The sequence below is a fragment of the Oratosquilla oratoria genome, chromosome 33 (assembly GCF_046742065.1).
Source record: "Oratosquilla oratoria isolate Oo_2021 chromosome 33, ASM4674206v1, whole genome shotgun sequence".
Lineage (NCBI taxonomy): Eukaryota > Metazoa > Arthropoda > Malacostraca > Stomatopoda > Squillidae > Oratosquilla > Oratosquilla oratoria.
The window spans coordinates 38,566,265-38,589,591 of NC_134809.1; the positions used below are offsets into that span (position 1 = coordinate 38,566,265).

Here is a 23,327-nt window from a genome sequence, read left to right on the forward strand (position 1 = left end):
ACTTCATGTGCCATTCTCATGAATCCCTTCTTGATCTTAGGGATCAAAGTTTGTGTAGTGATGTCACCTCCAGCATTTTCCATAAGCTTGTATCTTCTTAGGAGAACACTATCTTCCACGACAAGCCTGGTCTTGCTGTAGTTTCCTTCTTCCTGCTCCTCTTCCTCAGCTGCACGACATATTTCCCTCAGCCCCTGGTGTTCCTGCTGAAGTCAGATGAGCTCTCTGTTGATATTTTGTTCGAGGATCGCCTATTCTGCCTGGGGCCACCTTCCTGATCTCTCTTGCATCATCCGTTGGTCTCTGCTTCTCCCCCTCATTATCGTCAGCTCTGTCATGGGTTCCCTCCTCAGTCACATCCACCTCCTCTTCTTGTTCTCGTAATAGGCTTCCCACTTCATACTCACCCAGCTCCGCCTCAGCTCATCTCTCCTTGACCTGGGACCAAGTGATAACTGCTGCTACAGGGTCTGCCATGTCAACTTCGTCATTGTGTGATTATCTCATCTTACTTGGACTACCTCGCCTTTATCATTCCTGAGGTGGACATCAATCCCTCCAACTGGCAGTTCTGCTACTCCTACTTCAACACTTCCTGCCCTATCATCTATTTTTAGTAATACCCTAGCTGTGGGTACTAATGTTGTCACTCCTGCTAATTCCATGGTAAATAGGGCTATGCATCTATCTTCCAATCCTGGCATCACAATTGGACTCAAAATGGTGTGAGATACCCTGTGTCTCGTAAAGCCATGCTTTCATGTTTCTCTTCATTTCCTTCCACTCCTAACCAATTTTTTTTTTTACCTATTTCTCACCTATTTCTGTATCTCTACCTTGCATAATCTATCTTCACCTTCACAGCAATTACTATCAGTCAAGTCCCCTACTATTTCCTTCTTTTTTGTCTTACTCAGGTCTTCCTCTTGTCTCAAGTCTTGTGTGTCCCTACTGTTTTTATTTCCCTTGGTGCAATTTACCATCCCATCACCGTACTTCCCGCAGGTATACACCTGCTATTTTTGTCTGTTTCACTCCTACTTTCTCCTAAACACATTACCTCCAACCTGGCTGGCCTGTTTCCCATCTCCTGCCTATACCTATTTTCATTTGGCCTCGCGTAACAATCCTAGGTTCTATGCCCAAATTTACAGCAGTTAAAGCACTGAGGCGACCATGGTGTAATCAGTAAGCACACCTGCCCGGACAGTGGGAGGTCCTGGACGGTGCCAGCTTTTTAGTGACGCTCCCTATCCAACAACATGTGATCGATGAGAATCTTGTGCCAGAAGAAGAGGAAACAAAATAGCTATGTGGAGGTACATGGATAAATAAATAGAATTAAGAAAAATAGAGGCAGAAATAGCTCAAACAAACCAAGGTTAGGTTTGCAGAAATTGAATCAGGTTTAGACCATAAACCCATCATTAAAACAGAAGAGGCAGTGTTTGATGCCTCTAAATATACGAGATATATGCCTTATTTTGCAGAAAGTGATCCCAAACTCTTCTTTAATCAAGTAGAGAAAGTTCTCCTACAATTCAATATTAATCAGAAACATTGGAGTTTATTAGTGCAAACTAAATTAGTAGGAAAGACTCAGAAGGTTTATACATCATTAGGAAGTGAAGTGACTATGACAATGTATTTTTTTAAGTTATGAAATAATACAGAGGCTCATAGACTTAAATTCAGGAATTATGAAAAGGTGTCTCAATAGGCATTCGTGGCACAAATGTCTAATTATTGTGATAGCTCAGAGTGATAGGAGCCCAAACTTTGAGAATGAGAAATTATATTTCTAGGACAATTTAAAGCTAATGTTTTACCCAATGTTATTTATTTTTCTAGAGGAAAGAGATCCTTCCAGCCCAAAGGAAGACTCTTATTTAGCTGATTCATATGCACTTGTTCATAAGAAACCTGATATAACTAAAAGAAATTATGAGCCACGGCCATTTCTAGGTGCGCACAACACTTCATTTAATGTAACCCACTCAGAGAAGTTAGGTCTGGTAATATATGAGAATTTAAAAATCAGTATAAATACCCTCAATATAGTTCCCAGATTCAAGTTCTTTCATGTGCTTATTGTCATAAAATTGGTCATCATATTTCTGAATGTAGGAAAAAACCTCGTTTCCCTACTCATGTACCTTATACATGAAGTGTATGCATTGTAATAAATTGATATATAATATGTGCTTTCTATTTAAGAATATGCTGAAATGCTATGAATTTAAAATTGTATTTCATTTTATATTGTATAAAATGTCAATGATAATGCTACGTAGATTGTGTGGAGGTGCGTGAGCGGAGGGGGGAGAACATAAGAACATAAGAATGAAGGAGACTGCAAGAGCCCATAAGGCCTACACTAGGCAGCTCCATATCCATCACCACCTGTCATCCCCATCCATAAAGTTGTCTAATCGTTCCTTAAAACAACTGATAGTTTTGGTGCTCACTACATGGTTACTAAGTCTATTCCATTCGTTGACCACCCTATGAGTAAACCAATTCTTGCCTATTTCCTTCTTAAATCTAAATGTGTCCAGTTTAAATCCATTACTGCGAGTCCTGCCCTTTTGTTTAATATGATGACCTTGTTTGCATCACCCTTGTTAAAGCCTTTGATCCATTTGAACACCTCTTTTAGATCATCCCGCACTCTGCATCATTCCAGAAAGTGTAAGTTAAGGTGCCTAAGCCTCTCTTCGTAAGGCAAATTTCTGAGTCCATGTATCATTTTGGTCTTCTCTGTACTGATTCTAGTGAATTGATGTCCATTCTGTAGGGTGGAGACCAAAACTGTACTGCATAGTCACGGATGGGTCTAACTATCGCTAGAGTTTGGTAATTACCTCTGCACTTCTGTTTGTTACTGCCCTAGCAATGAAACCTAATGCTTTGTTAGCTTTATTCCTGGTGCTAATGCACTGTTTCCCGATTTCAAAATCTGGACTCACTAGAACTCCCAAGTCTCTCTTGCACTCAGTTTTCCCTAAAAGCATGTTATCTAAGCTGTATCTATTTTGGGGGTTGTGTAGCCCTACGTTTAACACACTACGCTTAGAGATATTGAAGTTCATTTGCCATTTCACCAACCATATGAACAATTTGTTAAGATCATCCTGCAGAATCTCAGCATCATATCCTGACCTAATTAGGTGTCTAAGTTGTTTATGTACATAATGAACAACAAGGGACCAAAAACCGAGCCCTGGGGAACCCCACTAGTAACATTGCCCACCTAAATTTTACTTCATTTATGGTGACCCGCTGTTTTCTGTTACTAATCCAAGCTCTAATCCATTCTAACAATTTTCCTCTTATGCCATGGGCTTTGATTTTATTTAATAATCTCTAGTGTGGTACCTTGTTAGACGCTTAGCTAAAGTCAAAGTAAATAACATCGTAATTATCATTGTTATCTGACGCCTTATATACTTTAGTATAAAAAGATAGAAGATTAGTCACACATGACTTACCCTTGGAGAAACCATGCTGTGTGTCATGAAGTAGATTATGTCTTTCAATGTGTTCTCTGAGTCTGTTTACTATTACTGATTCAAGCATTTTACCTATAACCAATGTCAAACTGATTGGCCTGTAGTTGCTTATAGACGATTTATCTCCCTTCTTAAAAACAGGAACAACGTTTGCCTGACTCCAAGCAGTAGGCACAAAACCAGTGTCTACCGATTTATTAAATATTTCAGTTATCTGGTCGCAGATTTCAGATTTACATTCCTTAAGCATTCTTGGAAAGATTTCGTTTAGACCCGGGTATTTTGTAGCTTTAAGTCTTTCAATCTGCTTGACTACTACTTTACTAATGCTGATTAATATTAGATAGACTACTTTCTTCATCCCCTTTGAAAATCAGATCACAATCAGGTACTTTATCTAACCTCTCACTGGTAAACACCAAGAGAAAATATTTGTTAAACTCCTCACTCATTTTTTCCTCCGATTCTATCATGACATTTTCATCGTTTTTAATTGGGCCTATTCTTTATTTTTTGTTCTATAGAGATGAAAGAAACCCTTAGGGTTGGATCTTGCTTGACTGGCAACCTTAATTTCATAATTACATTTTGCTGTACATGTATTCTTTTTAACCAGCTTTGCCATTTCGTTATATCTTGATCTAAGGTGTGTTCCCCCGTTTTTTTTTTTTACGTAAAGTCCTCTTTTCATTCCGATTCATGTTTCAATCTGTCCGTCATCCATCTGGGAGTATTACTATTCTTCCGTATTGACTTCAGGGGGTTAAATGTATTTTGTGCATTAATAATTAAATCAGTTAGATTGCTATACGTTTCATCCAAATCGCTGACCTGGCTGTTGAGCCCCCGCCCCCAAGTGACCTGTCCCAAGGTATGCACATTACCCTCCGTGACCCGACCCGTGGTCATGACCTGACCCATGGTCATGATCTGACCCCTGATAATGTCTGAAACGTTCGTATGCCATTTCATATTCAATTTCAACTAGGTTTTTATATTGTCAAAGTTATCTCTCCTGAAGTCTGGTACTTGGACGTTATTCATACTTTTTAATTCTTCCCAAATAATATTGAATCTTATTTCTTGATGATTGCTAGAACCTAGACTATCTCCCACTTTTACATTGCTCATTAGATGTTCATTATTAGTTAAAAGTAAGTCCAGAGTATTTTCTCCCCTCGTAGGATCGGTAATCATTTATTTTAGGAAATGATCCTGCACCACATCTAATAATTTTTTCGCTTCCTGATCTCATACTAAAAATTTCCAGTCAATGTTTCTATAATTAAAGCCTCCCAAGATCATAACGTTTTTGTACTAGGACGCTCTGTGAATTTCATGAATTAGAGGATCAGTCTGCTCAATGCTGAGGTTAGGAGGTCTATACAGGACGCCAATAATAACTTTCTTATTCTTGCCTATAATCTCTACCCAAATAGATTCCGTACTGTCCTCTTCCTTAATCGAATTGTTGATAATACCTGTACAGTTTATTGTATTTTTAACGAAAAGTGCTACTCCTCCCTCACTTCTGCCATTCCTGTCCTTGTGAAAAAACTTATATCCTTCTATTTTGATTTCCAGAAGGAAATGTTTATCAGCCATGTTGATCCATGATTCAGTAATAGCTATGATATCAAAATTCTTTATGCATGCTTTACCTCGCAGCAAATCAATTTTGTTAATTATGCTTCTGCTATTTGTATAGTAAACTTATAGTTTATCTGCTCTCCACCTGCTTTGGTGATTTTTTTCACAGTCCCTCTAAGTTGTTGTTGTTGTTCCCTAGACTGTCTGTCCGAGCAGTCCCGTCTCCCCAAGGAATGACATAGCCGAAACTGGGTTTTCCCACAAATCCTTTATAGAGCGTATGTTGTGTTGTTTGCGTGCATGATTGTGTATAATGCAGTCTTCCATTATGTGTTGTATGGTATGGGGTGAAGTGTTACATCCTGGGCAGCTGTTCACAACAAGGTCATCCAGCCTCTTCTGGTAGCTTAGAAGTGCTGGGTGGTGACCGCACCGCAGTCTGGCCAAGTGGACTCTGTCCTTTCGTGGGAGAGAGGATTCAGAAGGGTGGATATCAGAGGGTCTGGCATGCAGCAGTGTGTTGTCTTTCAGTGTGTTAATGGAGCGGTGAGTGATATGATTATGAATATGTTTCCGGAGGCTGGTATTTGGTGGTTGTGGAGGAAGAGAAGAGAGTATCTGTGCATGATAAAGGTCTTTGGGTGTTGTTTTAATGTTTCTTGGTGTGTGTGGGTGTTCTGCTATGTAGTGTAGCGGGTGTAATGTGTTTGTGGTGGCTGCGGCAAGTGTTTGTGTGCCTCTCATGTCGAGGTGGTCCTTGACTTTGAGGACTTTTGTTTCATGGTGTAAATGGTCTGTAGGTGTTGTATTTGTGCAGCCTGTAATTGTTTTTAGGGCTTTGTTTTGTATGATTTGAAGGGTGTTGTGGTGTGTCTCACTGAGATTAGGAGCCCATGCAGGACTCACATAATTCAACACTGAGCGTATGCATTGTTTGTATATTGTTATATTAGTTTCTTTGTTTTGTCCAAATGTTGTTCCAGTGATTGACTTAAGTGCGTTAAGTCTAGGTGTGCATTTGTTTTTTATGTTTGGGATGTGTTGTTTGAAAGACATGGAGGTATCGTATGTTACACCAAGAATTTTTGGTGTGTTTGTGTGTGGTATTAGAGTGTTGTTGATGTAGAGATGAGGTATGTATTTGTGTTTTTTTGTCCAGTTGGTGAGAAGTGTTGCTGTAGATTTGGTTGGAGCTATTTTGAGTCTGTTTGTGATGAACCATGTGTTGAGTGTGTCAGGGTATGGCTGGATTATTTCTGCAGCTTTGTCTGTGTTACGATGTGTGCATGTGATTGTTATGTCATCTGCGTAGGAAGAGATTTGTATTTCTGAGGTGTCTGGCGTGGGTAAGTCATGCATGTATAGATTAAATAGTGTGGGGGATAGAACCGAGCCCTGTGGTACTCCGTTCTTAATGTTTCTGATGTGCGAAGATTGGCCATTATATGACACGTAAGCATTCCTACCTGCCAGATAATTGGCCAGCCATCTTTTGGTGTTATTGTGTATGTCTGTGTTATATATTTTATTTGTTAGGTTGTGGCGGGGAATAGCATCAAAAGCTTTACTAATGTCTAATGTTATAAGAAGTGTTCTTTGGTGGGGCCTATCTGAATTGATGCCATCTAAAATTCTTTGTGTGAGGTTTATCAGAAGAGTGTTTGTGGAGTGTAGTGGCCTAAAACCGTGTTGTGAGTCAGCAAGGGGAATATGTGGTGTGACAAGTTTAAGTATTAGGCGTTCAATGACTTTAGAGGGGGTGCAGAGAAGTGTGATTGGACAGTGCGATGTTGGGATTGTTGGGTCTTTGTTCGGTTTTGGAATGGTGATTATTTTACCATGCTTCCAGATGTCGGGTATAGTGTTGTGTGAATAGCTGTAGTTTGCAATGTTTGTGAGTGTGTGTATACCTTGTGGTCCAATGTGTTTTAGGTGGATGTTGCTTATGTTATCAGGGCCACAGGCAGATGAGTGCTTGAGACTATGTATTATGAGTTTTGTCTGACTGTCTATGAAGAGTATAGTCTGAGTCTGTGGGAAAGTCTTTCTTACGTCGAATGGTGCGTCGGTTGTCAGGGTGAGAAGTGAGATGGCTTGTCTGTGCAAAATGACGTATGAGTGCGTTTGCTTGTTGTCTGTTTGAGGGTAGATTATCTGTTGTTGTGATTATTGCTGCGTGAGAGCGTGTAGTGTTATTGTTGGATAGTGTAATGCTGTTGAGTGTTTTGTACAATTTGCTGGTGTTTGTTTTGTGATCAAGTGTATTGATAAAGTTTTGCCAATTTTGTGTTTTTTGTTCATGTATCTTATCGGCAATCACAGTGTTTAGTGTTTGTATTTGGTCTGCTATGTTTTGAGGGATAGGTGTGGGGGTACCGTGTTTAAGTGTGTCACGTTGTCTGATGAGGCTTTGGATTTCTGGTGTGAAGTTGGGGTTGTGTGATTTTCTGTTGCCTCTAGTGATGTATCTCTTGTCTGCATTTTGTATGATTGTATTAAAAGTGTGCACAGCATTGTTTATGTTTGTGATTGGTGTACTGTTAAGTGTTTCAAAATGTTGTTCTGTCTCTTCTTTACTGAAGAGTCCCTCTAAGTTGTTTCTATTGCCTAAACTATATTCCGATACTCCCCCCCCCTACTCCCACGTAATCTACTCGAAAAAACACTGTAGGATGCCTACTTCTTGCTCAAGGGATTCAGCAAGGAGCCGAAATACTCTGGGCGACAAGTGTACGCCGTCCCTTGTATATAGATGATTCTTACCGTAAAAGCGATCCCAGTTGTCGACAAATGCCAATCCATTGGCCTTACAATGTTTTGCCAGCCTGCAATTCATTACAATAGCCCTGGAATGCCACATACCTCCAACTATACGCCTCGGAAGGATTCCACATACAACAGGAACACCTCCCTTATTCCTAATATTGTCTAGCGCATCCTGGAACCGCGCAAACAGTTCCTCACTCCCTAACTTACCTATATCATTGCCCCCAGCAAACGACAGGGACCTTACTTTCCTTTACTAAACACTCTTCAATCCTATCTCTAACATAACCTATCCCCGCACCAGGGAAACACACCTGCGTCCTGTTTCCTATCTTTATCACAGAAAGCCCTGTCAAGTACCTCACTGACTGTCTCCTACAACCAAAATCTTACCTATGGGCAGGGATCCAGCATCTGCCCTTCCCTGGTGAGGATTTTTCCCCAACTTTCCGTGCCTTATTTGTCACCGTTTTCCATCCAGGCTCCAAACTTGGTTTGTCTTCCGTATTTTGGGCCTTCGAGCGGAGAACTCAATTCTCCTCTCTATGGCACTTTACAGTATCCTCCAAGGCTTCAATTCTACTAAGTAGAGATTGTACCTCATTGGTGCTGAACACTAACACAACCACTCGCCATATCACTATTTGAAGCAGCTACCCGGTTGACCTGACCTGAGTGACGACTACTGCTCAACTGATGACCCATAACTTTCCGCGCCTTATTTGTCACTGTTTTCCATCCAGGCTCCAAACTTGGTTTGTCTTCCGTATTTTGAGCCTGATAACCCATAACTTTCCGCGCCTTATTTGTCACCGTTTTCCATCCAGGCTCCAAACTTGGTTTGTCTTCCGTATTTTGGGCCTTCGAGCAGAGAACTCAATTCTCCTCTTTATGGCACTTTACAGTATCCTCCAAGGCTTCAATTCTACGAAGTAGAGATTGTACCTCATTGGTGCTGAACACTCTAACACAACCACTCGCCATATCACTATTTGAAGCAGCTACCCGGTTGACCTGACCTGAGTGACGACTACTGCTCAACTGATAACCCATCAGGGGAAATACATTCTCAATGTTCATGACAGTCACGTAAATTATGTAAGCGATACCTGGTGCTCCGCATAACTGCATAGTAGTAATGTCATCAGAGGCGTCGGACATGTCCCTCTCTTCCCAAGACCAGTGCCAGTGTCGGGGTGCCTGTTTCTTATTCGACTCTTCGAGTGACTGGATTTGCTTTTCTTTCCTGACATAGTCATATAACCTATCTTAGTCACCCTTTACAGTGAACGCTCTTCAAGTGACTGGATTCGCTTGTCTCTCCTGATATAGGCATATAGCCTATCTTCGTCACCTTTGGCAGTAGACGCTCTTCAGGTGACTGGAGTCGCCTGTCTATCCTGATATAGGCACATAGCTTAACTTCATTACCCCTGGCAGTGGATGGTCTAGAGTCACTTGTCTATCCTGGTATAGGCACATAGCCTATCTTTATTGCTCATAGTAGTGAACGCTCTTTAAGTGACTGGAGTCATTTGTCTCCAGTCCTCGGCTGTCTATAGTCGTCTGACTTTCAAGAATACAAGATGGAAGCGTATGTTTTCTCACCTCTCTCATGCCTCACAAGTAATTGTGTACCATGTCATAATTTTATGTAATTTTTAAGATATTATACGTGATATTTTGTGCATAGTAGAGTTAATAATGAAACGTCTGTTGAGAGTTCAGGGTTTTCCTCCTTCCTCTGACTTTGATGAAATAACAAGGCATAAAATATTATCACTATTTTGGTGCTGGATAAAAATTTGTAGGATCCCTACCAAAAACGAAGTCTTGAAAATCTTTCTTGTTGACCATCATGTGTCAGTCTAGTCAGTATGCTGAAACCATACTCTTGCCAAACATTAAGGTAGAGTCACAAAATCTTTGATGTCTTATTTTAGTAAGATGGGCATGCCCCAGGAGATTCAAGATGGCAAGGGCACAAACTTTTTAAGTGGGGTATTCAAAGGAAGTATGGAAGGCTTCAACATAAAGTATGTGGTCACATCAACATACCATCTACTGTCAGGGGAGTTTCAAGAGGTTTCACACTCGCCCCTCCCTCCAAGGAAAAGTCAAGGCATAAGAAGATCTGGGAGGAGGACTCAAACCAGAACCATATTTGGTCATTAAATATTTGTGGTTGTGGTTCAGATGAGATTAAAAGGAAGATATAGGTGGTTTGTGAAAAGGAAGAAGGGTGTGTTAACATTGGGTTGAAAGGGAGGTTTGATTATGAGTTAGGGAGTGTGGTGTGTAGTGTCATAAGTGATGAGGGAATGAGGGAGGGAAGTAGCTCTTCTGGTAAGTGATAACCTAGGAAAGTGCTTGGTGGAGTGGAGGGAGGTGTCTTCAAGGTTAATGTGGGCAAAGATGAACTAGAATGGGAGATGAGGGTTTATGTGAGTGCAAATGGTCCTGATAGTGAAAAAAATTAAGAGGAAACAAGGGCTTTTACGGTTAATATAAATTAGCATTTAATTTTTTTGGGGGGAATTAAATTGAGTGGTACTGGGTGACCTCACTGCTGAGTGGGGGATGAACCAATAGATGGAGTAGTAGGGAGGTTTGGGATGTCAGGTGTAAGAATTTTAGTGGAGTAATAATGTGGTGGGGGGAAAGAATACTGCCACCAAGTTATCCCACTTGAATCATAAGAAGCGACTAAAATGGGAAGGGGATAAGGACTAGGCATTTTTCTCCCTGTAGCCCCACAGGGGAAATTACTAAAAAAAAAAGTTAAGACATGAGAGGGTTTCTGGTGGAAGGTAAGTTGAGAGTGGAGAATAGATGGAGAAAGAGGAAAAGGACAGAAGGTAGGGAGGTGCTTAGAGTGAACAGTTTAAACGAGAAAGAAAAAGGAGGAGTACAATAAGAAGCTGGGAGAGGAGTGGGAGGGAGTGAAGGATAGAGTAGAATTAGGAGTGGGGATAGTTCAAGGAGAGAGTCATGAGGTGTGCAAAGATGATGTGTGGAACAAGGAGGACGGGAGGAAATAGAAGGAAGGTTAGTGAGTGGTGGGATGAGGAAGCAAAGAAGGTTGTAGAAGAGAAGAAGCAGGCTTTCATAGATTGGCTACAAAATAGGACAAGAGAATCATATGAGAGGTACAAAGAAAAGAGAAGCGAAGTAAAGCACGAGATAAAAGAGGCAAAGAGGAGAGAAGTTATGAAATGGGGTAAGAGTATGACAGAAAATTTTGAAAGTAATAAAAAGATGTTTTGGAAAGAAATTAAGAGAGGAAGAGGAGGCGAATCAAGTAGAGAAGAAAAGGTAAAAGGTGGAGAAGGAGAGATGATAATAGAAGAGAAGGCAGTAAGAGGAAGATAGGCAGAGTATTTTAGGGAGTTGCTAAATGCGTAGGAGGACAGGGAAGGAAAGGTAGTTGAAGTGGGAAGCGCTAAGAAAATGACCGTGATAAGTGAGGAAAATGGAGGAGAAATAAGGAAAGATGAAGTGAAGGCAGTTGTTAAGATGATGAGAGCAGGTAAGGCACCTGGTCTGGATGGATGTCATGTAGAATGTCTTAAAAAAGGAGGTACAGTGATGGTGGCCTAGCTGATGAGGTTATTGTTTAAGAGAAAGTAGAGTGCCACAGGACTAGAGGAGTGCCTGTATAGTTCCACTTTACAAGGGAAAAGGGGACAAGTGTGAGTGTAGTAGATTCAGAGGGATAAGCTTGTTGAGTGTAGTTGGGAAGGCTGCGAAGGATGCGCCCCAAAGGGGCGCATCCTTTGCTCCATAGGGCGAAGATGCTACCGATGTTCCATTTAGATATGCTCGGAACTCTACCTAGCAGCTCCACGCTCTAGGCCCAAAAAACATCCTTACCTTTTTCTATAATTTTCTCACATATCTGTCTTACCACAAAAATCTGATCTATGCAACCCCTACCTGCCCTTAACCCACACTGTTCCTCACCAATTACTCCCTCTGTTCCTCTCTTAATCCTCTCAATCAAGACCCTTCCATAAGCAAGGTGTGCAAAGATTGTATATGGAGTGAAGAGGTTGGGAGGGAACAAAAGGAAAGGTGGTGAATGGTTGGATGAAAAGGTGAAGGAGGTGGTAGAAGAGTGAGCAGTTTGGTTGCAAGGTAGAACTATGGAGGCATATGAAAGACAAAAGAAGAGAGGAAAATCAAAATGTAAGGCAAGGGAGGCAAAGAGGAGATTGGGTGTAGGGGTAGGAGTCTGACAGAATTTTGAAAATAATAAAAATATATTTTGAAAAGAAGTGAAGAGAGTGAGGGATAGAGGAAAAGTTGCAGATGTTAATGGAATTGAAGGTGATGAGGGAGGGTGGGTAGAGTATTTCAAGAAGTTCTTGAATGTTGAGGAGATTAGGAGGGAGGGATTGTGGCAGTAAGAGATTCTAGAAAAATGACTGATGAATGATGAGCATTCAAAAGGTTGAAAGCTGGTAAGGTGCCTGGATTTGGATGGATGTCATATGGAACATCTGGCAAAGGAAACAACTGTTATAATTCATTGGTTAGAAAGGTTGTTTAATATGTGCTGAAGGGATGGGAGTGTGCCGGAGGACTAGAGGAGTGTTTGTGTAGGTACTTTATGAAGGAAAAGGGGATAAATGTGACTGTAATAGTTTTAGAGAGATGAATTTATTGAACATAGTTGGAAAGGCATATGGGAGGGTTTTAATTTATGAGGATTAGGAGAGGAACAGGAGTAACTGAGAAGGAACAGTGTAGGCTTAGGAAGGATAGAGAGTGCATGATTTAAATATTTTTGGTAAAGTAAATATACAAGAAGGTTTATGACAGAGTTGACAGGAAAGAATTGTGGGAGGGATTGCAGATATATGGGATAGAGAAAAGCTGTTAATGGCAGTCAAAAGTTTTATATTAATAGTAGTGCATGTGTTAGTATTGGGAATAGTGAGAGCGAGTAGTTTGTTGTGAAAGTGGGGCAGTGCCAAAGTTTTGTTGTCATTGTTGTTGTTCAATGGGTACATGAATTGGATGATACAGGAGATAACTGCAAAGGTGATGGACAGGGGATTGAAGATGATTAGTGAGGGTGTAGGGAAGTGGGAGCTTAGCCAGTTGTTGTTTGCTGATTAAACTGCAATTTTGGCTGCTTCAAAAGAGGGTCTAACACAGTTTAGTGATGGAATTTTGTGAAGATATGTGATGGAAGAAAGCTGAAGGTAAATTTGGGTAAAAATAATGCAATGAGATGTACAAGGGATGAGGGTGGAAGTGAATTGGAATCAAGTCTTTAGGGAGAGAGGCTAGAGAAAGTTGAAACTTCTCAGTATTTAGAGTAACATGTAGTAGGAACTGGAGTGGAGGTGGAAGTAAACTGTAGACTGAAAGTAGTAACTAAATGTCTTTGGAGAATAACAAGTGTCATGAGAAATAGATATCTAAAAATGAATACAAAGAGAAGGCTATATTTACCTACCTAGTTGTATTTTACGGGAAGGGGAGCTACGCTCGTGGTGTCCCGCCTTTGTATCTCACAGTGTCTAGTTTGCTCTTAAATTTATGAATGGTTTTTGCACACACTATTTTTTCCTCCAGTTTGTTCCAAGTGTCCACCACTCTATGTGGAAAACTCTTCTTCGTCAGATCTCTTCTATAACTATGTTTTTTAATTTTCTTTCCATGTTCTCTTGTGTTTCTCTTGTCCCAATTTAACAAGTCCTGTCTATCGAGTATTTCTGTACCCACTATGAAGGAGTGATTGTGCCTATGATATTGGATGGGGCAGAGACTTGGAATTTAATGGAGGCAGAAATGAAAAATTTGAATGTGTTTGTGATGAAGTGTTTGAAAAGTATGGTGGGCATTACAAGGATGAACAGTGTGAGAAATGAGGAAGTAAAGAGAATACTGGGATGGTTTGGCAATTGGAAAGATTGAGTGAAGAAAGGCTAGCAAAAAGAATGTAGGAAGGAGAGGTGGATGCAGTGAAATTGAAGGGAAAACCAAGAACAAGATGGATGGGGTGAAGGAGGCCTTGGGTAAAAGGGGAATGTCTGTTGTGCAGGGAAGGTAGAGGGTTAGAGATAGGTGTGAATGGAGAATTGTTGTGAATGGATGAAAACTGATGCAGCCCAAAGGGATTTCTTCCTGTCTTCTGTATTTATGAATGAGGGGACAATATGGGAGGGTCGCTGTGTTTAAATGAAGTGAACGGGGTAAACCATCTTAAGCTACCAGGCCCCGTTGTGGCCATCATGTCTTGCTGAATTATTACTTTTGACCTGAACAGTGGGTAGGAGGCAGGGACTTCCTTTCATCCACAAGAATCTAAGATGGAAGGGAAACAAATGGGTGGTGGGTGAGTGTGATTCACTGTGGTCTTGGATCAAGTGTTAGACTTCTGATCAACAGCTATTACCCTCCCAGATGAGAGCTCAGAGCTCATATGTGCCCAATCTATGGGTAGTGCTGGGACTTTACATACACACACACACACACACAGACTAATTGAGATAATACAAGAAAGAGATGGATGGGCAGACTGCGCCTTCTTGGACTTGCAGAAAGCATTCGATAAGGTACCACACAAAAAAATTAATAAGTAAAATTGAAAAAATAGGAGGAATTCAAGGCAAACTGTTGGATTGGGTGAAGGATTTCTTAACTGGGAGAAAAATGAGAGTGGTACTTAGAGACAAAAATTTGAAATGGGAAGATGTAAAAAGTGGCATCCCACAAGGCTCCTTTAATGTTTGCCATATACATAAATGATATGGATGAAGGAGTAAATTGTAACATGAATTTTTTTGCTGATGATGCCAAATTACTCAAGAGAGCGAAAACAGAAGAAGATTACAGATTGCTACAAGATGACCTGGATAAAGTATGGGAATGGAGCCGGAAATATGAAATGAACTTCAACATCAAGAAATGTAGCATAATGGAATTTGGAAGAGGCAAAAATAGAGTTTCGGGAAAGTATACAATTGAAAACAAAGTACAGGTAGTCAAAAAAGTAAACTCCAAGAGGGACCTAGGAGCAATCATTTCAAGTGATTTGACACCTGACAAACGTAAATAAGTTATTTGGAGAGACCTACAACCTATTAAGATCAATGAAAGTGGCCTTCGACTACATGGATGAGGAGATGGTTAAGAAAATAATTATCACATTGATAAGAGCAAAAATTAGAATATGCTATATCAATGTGGGCACCTAGCACAAAGAAAAACACAAGGAAATTAGAAAGAATCCAAAAAACAGTGACAAAAATGGCACCCACACTATCAAACTTGACATATGAACAAAGATTGGAGAAATTACAGTTGTCAACATTGGAGCAGAGAAGGGAAAGAGGCATTTTGTTGACCATTTTCAGAATTATGAAAGGGATGGAAGTTCTCGATAGAGATGACCTATTAAAATGGGACAAGAGGGAAGCAAGAGGACATAAAAAGAAACTAAAGACAGTTACAGAAGAGACCTGAAAAAGAATGGTTTCCCACATAGAGTGATCGATGTCTGGAACAAATTGAACAGCGAAACAGTGAATGCCAGAATTATACACCATTTCAAGAAAAAATTGGACGTGGAGAGATACGAAAATGTGTCACAATGAGCATAGCTCCCATCCCATAAAATACAACTAGGTAAATACACACACCCAACTCCCTGCAAACCATTCATGAGTTTAAAAACAAACTAGACACTGCAAGATACAAAGGCGGGACATCACGAGCATAGCTCCCCTTCCCGCAAAATACAACTAGGTAAATACAACTAGGTAAATGCACAAGAGTTGGAATGTCAGTTCACAGTGCAGAAATACTAATATTATTTCAGAATGGGTAGGATTTGAACTTGAACTGCTGGAGTAGTGGTTGCGAATGCTACCACTGCTCTGTCAAGCAGTGTGGGATGGGTGAAGGGTGGCTGCATGCCTTGGCTGGCCACCTCCTTTATGAAGAGGAAGAAACCCTTTGGTATATAGTGTTGTGTGGTGGTGTAACCACATTGAGACACTCATAACAGAAAGTTATCTATTGGGATATCTGCTACAGATTTACTATGCAGATATAGAAATACTGTAATCTTGTTAAAAAAAGAAATATGCAGGTTGAATCTTCCTTTAGTTTGTTAACATACCACAAAACCTATGAAATTAAGTTTAGATGATTGATATACAATACATTAGTTTAAGATTGTGTTTTCTTCAGTATTAATGTATTTGTCTTTGAATTTCAGGTGGTAAGACGAGGAAGTGGAAGCAGACTAAGCAGTGTTGGTGATGATGATGATTCCTCTTATGCAAAAACTGATGATGATGGAACAGAGTGGGAAGAAACAAGACGCAGGTGGATCAACAGGTAATGGAGAAAGCACCATTGCGAACAAAGGCTCTGAAGAGGTGGAGGAACAGTTTTATCCATGCATACATATTTTCTGCATATTGGACAGAAATAGTATTACTTATAGTGTGTCTTGATCAGAATCTTGTATGTGAAGTGTGTGTAGGTCAGATATACTGAAGATATTTTCTCATTGATTTAGGTTTTTCAATTATATAAAAAGATTTATTTCCTTTGAGTATGTCAAAATATTATTATCTATATTTTTATGTTTTTCTAAGCACTACGTGTAGCAACAGTCTATATGTTTTAAAAAATTTGAATAGTTAATAGTAATATGGAAGAACCCTAACTTCCATACAAAGTACTCAAAGCCACAACAAGTTCAAAAACTATATGCGATTCCTAGGGGCATATTGACATTGTAATGATACATTGAAAATTTATATACATAATCACATATGTGATATGATGCTGTACTATGTATGAGTTCTAGTTTCTACAGGATTATGACTGGGCTGTAATTGCAATTAACCAGAAAATCTATAATCCTTGTTTTTGTGGTGCATTTGGGCATTTTAAAGTTGGTATATGGCATTTTCTTTTCAATGATAAAGTGCATACAATATTTAATGTAGTTGTAACCCCTTTACAAGCTATATTCATTGCAGTGCTAGGGATATAATCCATCAATATGAATATCTCATTTTGGTGTTGTTATGATCCAAGATGCACTATAACAGATTATGAGTAAGGGATTGTGCCCTTTATAAATTAACATTCCATGAAACAAGTATATAACTAGTCTCTTACCAAGTTTTAGGCAGTGGTAATATTATTCATTGCTTTTTCTATGGTTGTACTATTAGTCTTGTAATCTGCTAATACTTTGAAACTATAAATCAAAGATATGGCACACACTAGGTACATTTGAAGTGATAAGTGCAAATGCTGTGGTAACCAATAAGTTATATGGTGAAATAACCAGGACGTGACAGTGCCTGCTCAGCTCATTAAGGATTTAGGACATTCTTTCTCTCATTAGCAAGCTGACAAACAATTTGGAAATTTGTTTTGCAACCAGTCAACATTCAGTTTAGAACACATAGGAATCATCCCCTTTTAACTTATTATCATCAATCATATTTCAGTGTCCTTAGAATTCATAAAAAGAGTATTTGATAATTGAACTTTTAACCTCATGACTTGGTGTGACCATGCATTCCAGTGCTAAGAAACAATGTAGTCCACTGGACAAATGAAGTGAAAATTTTGTGGAAAGTTCATTTTATAAACCCAGTGATGATTTTTTTATTACTTTATTTTCTACCTGATAAAAGAATTGTCATATGTTCCTAATGTTATATATATGTCTACATTGATATGGATACTACAAAGAAAAACAATCATTGACAATACTTCCATAGGTACACAGTGTATGCTTGCAGATTAGGCTTGCTCACTGCATCAAAGGTACTGTAAGCCTAGTTAAGCTTAGTTTTATTCATTGCACTGTACTTCAAACATATTAAACAGTACACAAAAGCCAACATTTACTATTTTGTAATGGAGGAAGGGACACATGATGCACAGTATGAAGTTTAAGAATATTTTGCCAAATATATACTAATCCATCTTACCCTGAATGAAGGTAATTTGTATTAGTGATCTGTTTTTTTTTAAGGTTCATGAAGTGTTTCATTGTCCTTAGAAAGTACTTAATTTCATTGATTAGTACTGTTTGCCTTGCATGCCTTCAAGTAATTTTCTCATTCTTCACTTTTAATAAACTGATTTTTTCCTGTATGTGAATGAAAAAATTAACTTACATGGTTTTTATGTAACCAAACCAATAATTTTCTAATGTATACATGTTTAAGTTTAGCATTATTTAAAACCATGTACTAATAGTTGCTTTTGTTAGTTTGTTTTTTCCACTTACTCCCAAAGTATTTGTGAAATTATGTTTTGTATTGTGAAAGTGTTGGTCATTGATGTCAAATGCAGTGTACACAGAAACATTTCTTAATATACAATATACTCACTGTGGTATTTAGGGAAGGCTAATTAAAGGCAAATAATTTTATTTAAGTCATGTTTTACTTGTAAACCATATTAAGAGAAATACTATACAGTGAAAGTTCATTAATCCAAACACTGATTACTAAAAAATTCCAATGGTCCGAGCAGGACCTGGCTGTGAAGAAAGTGTCAGACCTGTGCTCTCAGTCTAGTCTGCAAGTTTCCATCTTTCTGTGTATTTACCTCATTGTTATATACAGGAAAGAAGCTAAACTTGGCACCGTCTTTTTTTTCTTCAGTTAAAATACCTAACCTTGAATTCACTCGTAGTTTAGCTTGGGTCACACCAATCTTTAAGCTATTTCAGGAGTTGGTGCATCTATACAGGAAACTACATATATTGATAGCCTTTATTTATTTATTATTATTATTATTTTCAATTTGTTCCCATGAACTTGTGACTCCAGTACCACCCCAGTAAATCATCTCTATCAGTTTTATCTATTCCTTTTAATGTCCTGAACTCTGCTATTAAGTAACCTTTTTCTCTTCTGTCATTTAATGATGGCAGATCCAGTGCTTGTACTATTCCTTCATAACTTTTATCTAGGCTCATAATTAGATTGGTTGCTGCTCTTTGTGTGGTCTCAGTATTGACTTTAATATTACCTACTTACTGTATTATTAACTTGATTTCTGGAGTGATCACTACCCTATATTGCTGTTATGATGATCCACATGCCTTCTACAAGTGCTGTGGGGGAGAAAAAGAGAAAACATAGTTGTTGTAGGTGTAATATTTAATGTGCATCTTTGCACACTACATCAATTACCCTGTTTAGGTCACCTTGCAAGGCAACATCACAAACCTGGCATATTTTTTATTAACTGTCCTGATCTGGACAATTTTTCAACAATCCTATCAATTCAAACTGACTGTACCTCTTTACACTTTGTATAGGATATTTTCTCCTTCACCAGGATAAAACAAAGGCCAAGTACAAAAATTAATTTACTTAGAGCTATGGAGATATATATGATGAGAAGGCAGGGGTGCACAAGAGAGGAGGATGACATGCGACCGTCTAAATCTATGGCACTTGTAGATGCTGCTGGGCAGAGATACCACAAATTTCTACACATATAAACCTATTCTGTATATTCTCATTTGCATCTTCACTCTTTCACTTCACTTTTTATTATGTATGAGGAAGGCATACAAGCATTTATCAACTACTTATCTATTTCCCACTTGGTCATTCGTAAGCATTCTGGCACTATTTCTAGGTGGCATTTCGTCTATGACTTCTTGACCTCGCATTGGTGTGGAGAGTCGCATCCCCTTTCTTTGTGTTTTTGGGTGATGCTGAGGCTTCACAGCTTTTCTTCCTTGGGTTTATGCCTGTGGCTAACATTCTTATTTTAGCATAAATTTACTATATCCTAAACATGGAATTTTTATAATAATCCCTTTTGAAGTATATCATGGCATAGAAGACATAACCTAATGACTGGAAAAATGCTAACATTGTTCCAATATATAAAGGATGAAACAAGGAAGAACCCACCAACTATAGACCAATATCACTAACAAGCACTATAGCCAAAATTTGTGAGAAAATCATCAAGAATAGATGGGTAAAACACCTGGAAGATAACATATTAAACCCAAGACAATTCGGGTTCAGACAAGGAAGATCATGCACCACAAACTTGATATGCTTCTACTCAAGACTAATAGACAGTGCAAGAAAGAAACGGATGGGCTGATTGTGCATTCCTAGACTTGCAAAAAGCATTTGACAAAGTACCACACAGAAAACTACTAAAAAAACTGGTACACATAGGAGGAATACAAGGGAACCTAATAAAATGGATGGAGGACTTCCTGACTGGAAGAAAGATGAGAGTAGTACTCGGAGAAAAATATTCAGATTGGAAAGAGGTGATCAGTGTAGTACCGCAAGGATCTGTACTGGCTCCAATAATGTTTGCTATCTATATGAATGATATGGACGAGGGCGTGAACTGTTACATGAGCTTTGCTGATGACACCAAACTGTTAAGGAAAGTAGAAACTGATAAGGACTGAAGCACTGCAAGAAGATCTGAATAGGGTATGGAACTGGAGTCAGAAATGGGAAGTGGATTTTAATACTAAGAAGTGTAGCATAATGGAGTTTGGAAAAAGCAAAAACAGAATATCAAGAAATTATACAATTGGAATCAAGGAAGTAAAGAAAGTAGGATCCGAAAAAGACTTTGGAGTTATCACAAACAACTTGTCCTATGATACACAGATTAACAAAATTGTCGGGGAGACTTACAACTTGCTAAGACCAATAAAAGTGGCTTTTGCTTACCTGGACGAAGACATGATAAAAAAAATTTTGGTTACATTGATAAGGCCTAGACTAGAGTATGCGCCGACATTGTGGTCCCCCAGTACCAAAAAGAACAAAGAAAATAGAAAGAATCCAAAGAGCAGCTACAAAAATGGCACCTGCACTTGCAAACCTATCATACGAGGAGAGATTGGCTAAACTGGAGCTACCGACACTGGAGGAAAGAAGAGAGAGGAGACCTACTGACCATCTACAGAATCATGAAAGGCACAGAGATACTTGATAGAGAAGAATTACTAAACTGGGACAAGAGAAACACACAAGGACATGGAAGGAAATTAAGAAAACATAGCTATAGAAGAGAACTGAAGAAAAACAGTTTTCCACAGAGTTTTAGGCACTTGGAACAAACTAGATAATGAAATAGTAAGCGCAAAAACCATTCACGAGTTTAAAAGCAAACTAGACAGATACAATGGCGGGACAACACGAGCATAGCTCCCCTTCCAGCAAAATACAACTAGGTAAATATTGTAATGCTGGGATTATATATGTAGGTTTAGAGGGTTAGGAGCATCTAATTAATCAAGGTAATCATGAATCTAATTAGACATAGGCCATAGAATGCATCATCCCCCCTGATGCCCCTCCCTTATGTAATGCATGTATGACTTCACACACATGAGCTCACCTTTTCCACCCTGCTGCACCCTTCAGATTTTGGTGAGTGACAAGGCATGCCCAGCTTGGGATATTTCCCTTGTCCAAGTGCATGAGTATCGAGTTCAGACTAAGTTATTGACAACAATTTTGTATTCTTTGAGTAACTGGAAGAGTGGGATAGTCATATAAAACAGGTAATCTAGATAATTAATGATGCCAGAAGTGAGAAATTGGCTGGGGTAGGAGATGACATACAAGAGGCTAGGTGGACAAAACCAATTCCAGGAGCTAGGAATGGGAGAGTACTTGAGGAGGGTTTGCACCATAAGAAGCATCGAGGCATCATTAACCCCTTCCATACGGTGCCGCATACGTAGGCGTCATTAGAGCCCAACAGCATATACGGTGCCGCACACGTAGGCGTCATGGTTTAATTTTGTTTCCGCTCTTGTTGTGTTATCTCGTATGTTGTACTGGTAGTTAGTAAAGATTCCGTATGCTGTACTTGGGATTCTGTTGCTCCTCCCACCATCCTTGTTCCCACAAATCACTATAATGAGCTACAATATGCCCCGCCTTCTATCTACATTGAGTAAGTCTCATTAGGTAAAGCTCTCTCTCCTTCCCTCTTCTCTCTCTCTCTTTCGCTCCTCCTCTCTCTCTCTCTTTCGCTCCTCCTCTCTCTCTCTCTCTCTCTTTCGCTCCTCCTCTCTCTCTCTCTCTCTCTCTCTCTCTCTCTCTCTCTCTTTCGCTCCTCCTCTCTCTCTCTCTCTCTCTCTCTCTCTCTCTCTCTCTCTTTCGCTCCTCCTCTCTCTCTCTCTCTCTTTCGCTCCTCCCTCCTTCCCTTCCTCTCCCACCACCCCACCCTCTCTCTCTCTCTCAGAGCTGGACGCTCGGGTGGTAGGGCAGCTGGAAGGGTGGAGGTGACAAAGAAAGATATGTGCTTGCTTTCCCCCACTGAACTCATTCTCTCCCTCCCTCCCTCACTCACTCAGTGAGGTATAGGCTGCAGGTGCATCCTCCCTCACTCACTCAGTGAGGTATAGGCTGCAGGTGCATCCTCCCTCCCTCCCTAGGCAACCAGCACCAGTGAGGTATAGGCGTCAGGTCATGCGACTGGTAACTTATCTGACCTCTTCTGCTCTCTCCCTCGCTCGCTCTCACACGCACACACACACACATGCACACACACATGCACACACACATGCACACACACACGCACACACACATACATACATTCTGTGATGTATAATTAGGAGAGGGAGAGAGAGATAGGGAGGGAGGGGGGATGTGTGTGGTCAGAGTAGGAATAGCAAATGTTCCAGTGAAGGGAAAGAAGGTGGTTAGCCTTTGCCTGGATTACTCCATCACCTCATTACTCCAACTCATTCTCTCACTCCCTCCCTCCCTCACTCACTCACTCCCTCCCTCCCCCCTCTCTCTCTCCCTCTTACACACACACACACACACACACACAAAGAAGAACTAACAGACAAAATACACATCTTAATAAACAGCTCACTCAAAGAAGGAAAGATACCCGAGGACTGGAAAAACGCTAACATTGTACCAATATACAAATGAGGAAACAAGGAAGAACCCACCAACTATAGGCCAGTATCACTAACAAGCACCATAGCCTAAATTTGTGAGAAAATAATCAAGAATAGATGGGTAAAACATCTGGAAGACAATGACATATTAAACCCAAGACAATTCGGATTCAGACAAGGAAGATCATGCTCCACAAACTTAATATGCTTTTACTCAAGACTAATAGACATAGTGCAAGAAAGAAATGGATGGGGTGATTGTGCATTCCTAGACTTGCAAAAAGCCTTTGACAAAGTACCACACAGAAAACTACTAAAAAAAAAACTGGAACACATAAGAATACAAGGAAACCTACTAAAATGGATAGAGGACTTTCTGACTGGTAGAAAGATGAGAGGTGCTCAGAGAAAAATATTCAGATTGGAAAGAGGTGATCAGTGGAGTACCGCAAGGATCTGTGCTGGCACCAATAATGTTTGCCATCTATATGAATGACATGGACGAGGACGTAAACTGCTACATGAGCTTCTTTGCT

The 23,327-nt window shown here is 39.7% G+C and overlaps 1 protein-coding gene across 18 annotated transcripts in view; it reads left to right on the forward strand.

The window, feature by feature from the left end:
- The window catches only part of LOC143017846 (dystrobrevin beta-like), a 436,897-nt gene extending 417,256 nt beyond the window's left edge, over nt 1-19,641 (forward strand). For 14 of the 18 annotated variants that reach the window (XM_076172805.1, XM_076172802.1, XM_076172806.1 and 11 more), the window contains one exon: nt 16,105-19,641. In XM_076172805.1, the coding sequence (XP_076028920.1) occupies nt 16,105-16,230 (126 nt within the window). In that variant the 3' untranslated portion in view covers nt 16,231-19,641. Of the gene's footprint in view, nt 1-2,797; nt 2,857-16,104 lie in introns of all 18 variants that reach the window. The other 4 variants (XM_076172809.1, XM_076172798.1, XM_076172800.1 and 1 more) reach the window with 3 other exon arrangements.
- Nucleotides 19,642-23,327: the final 3,686 nt, after the last annotated feature.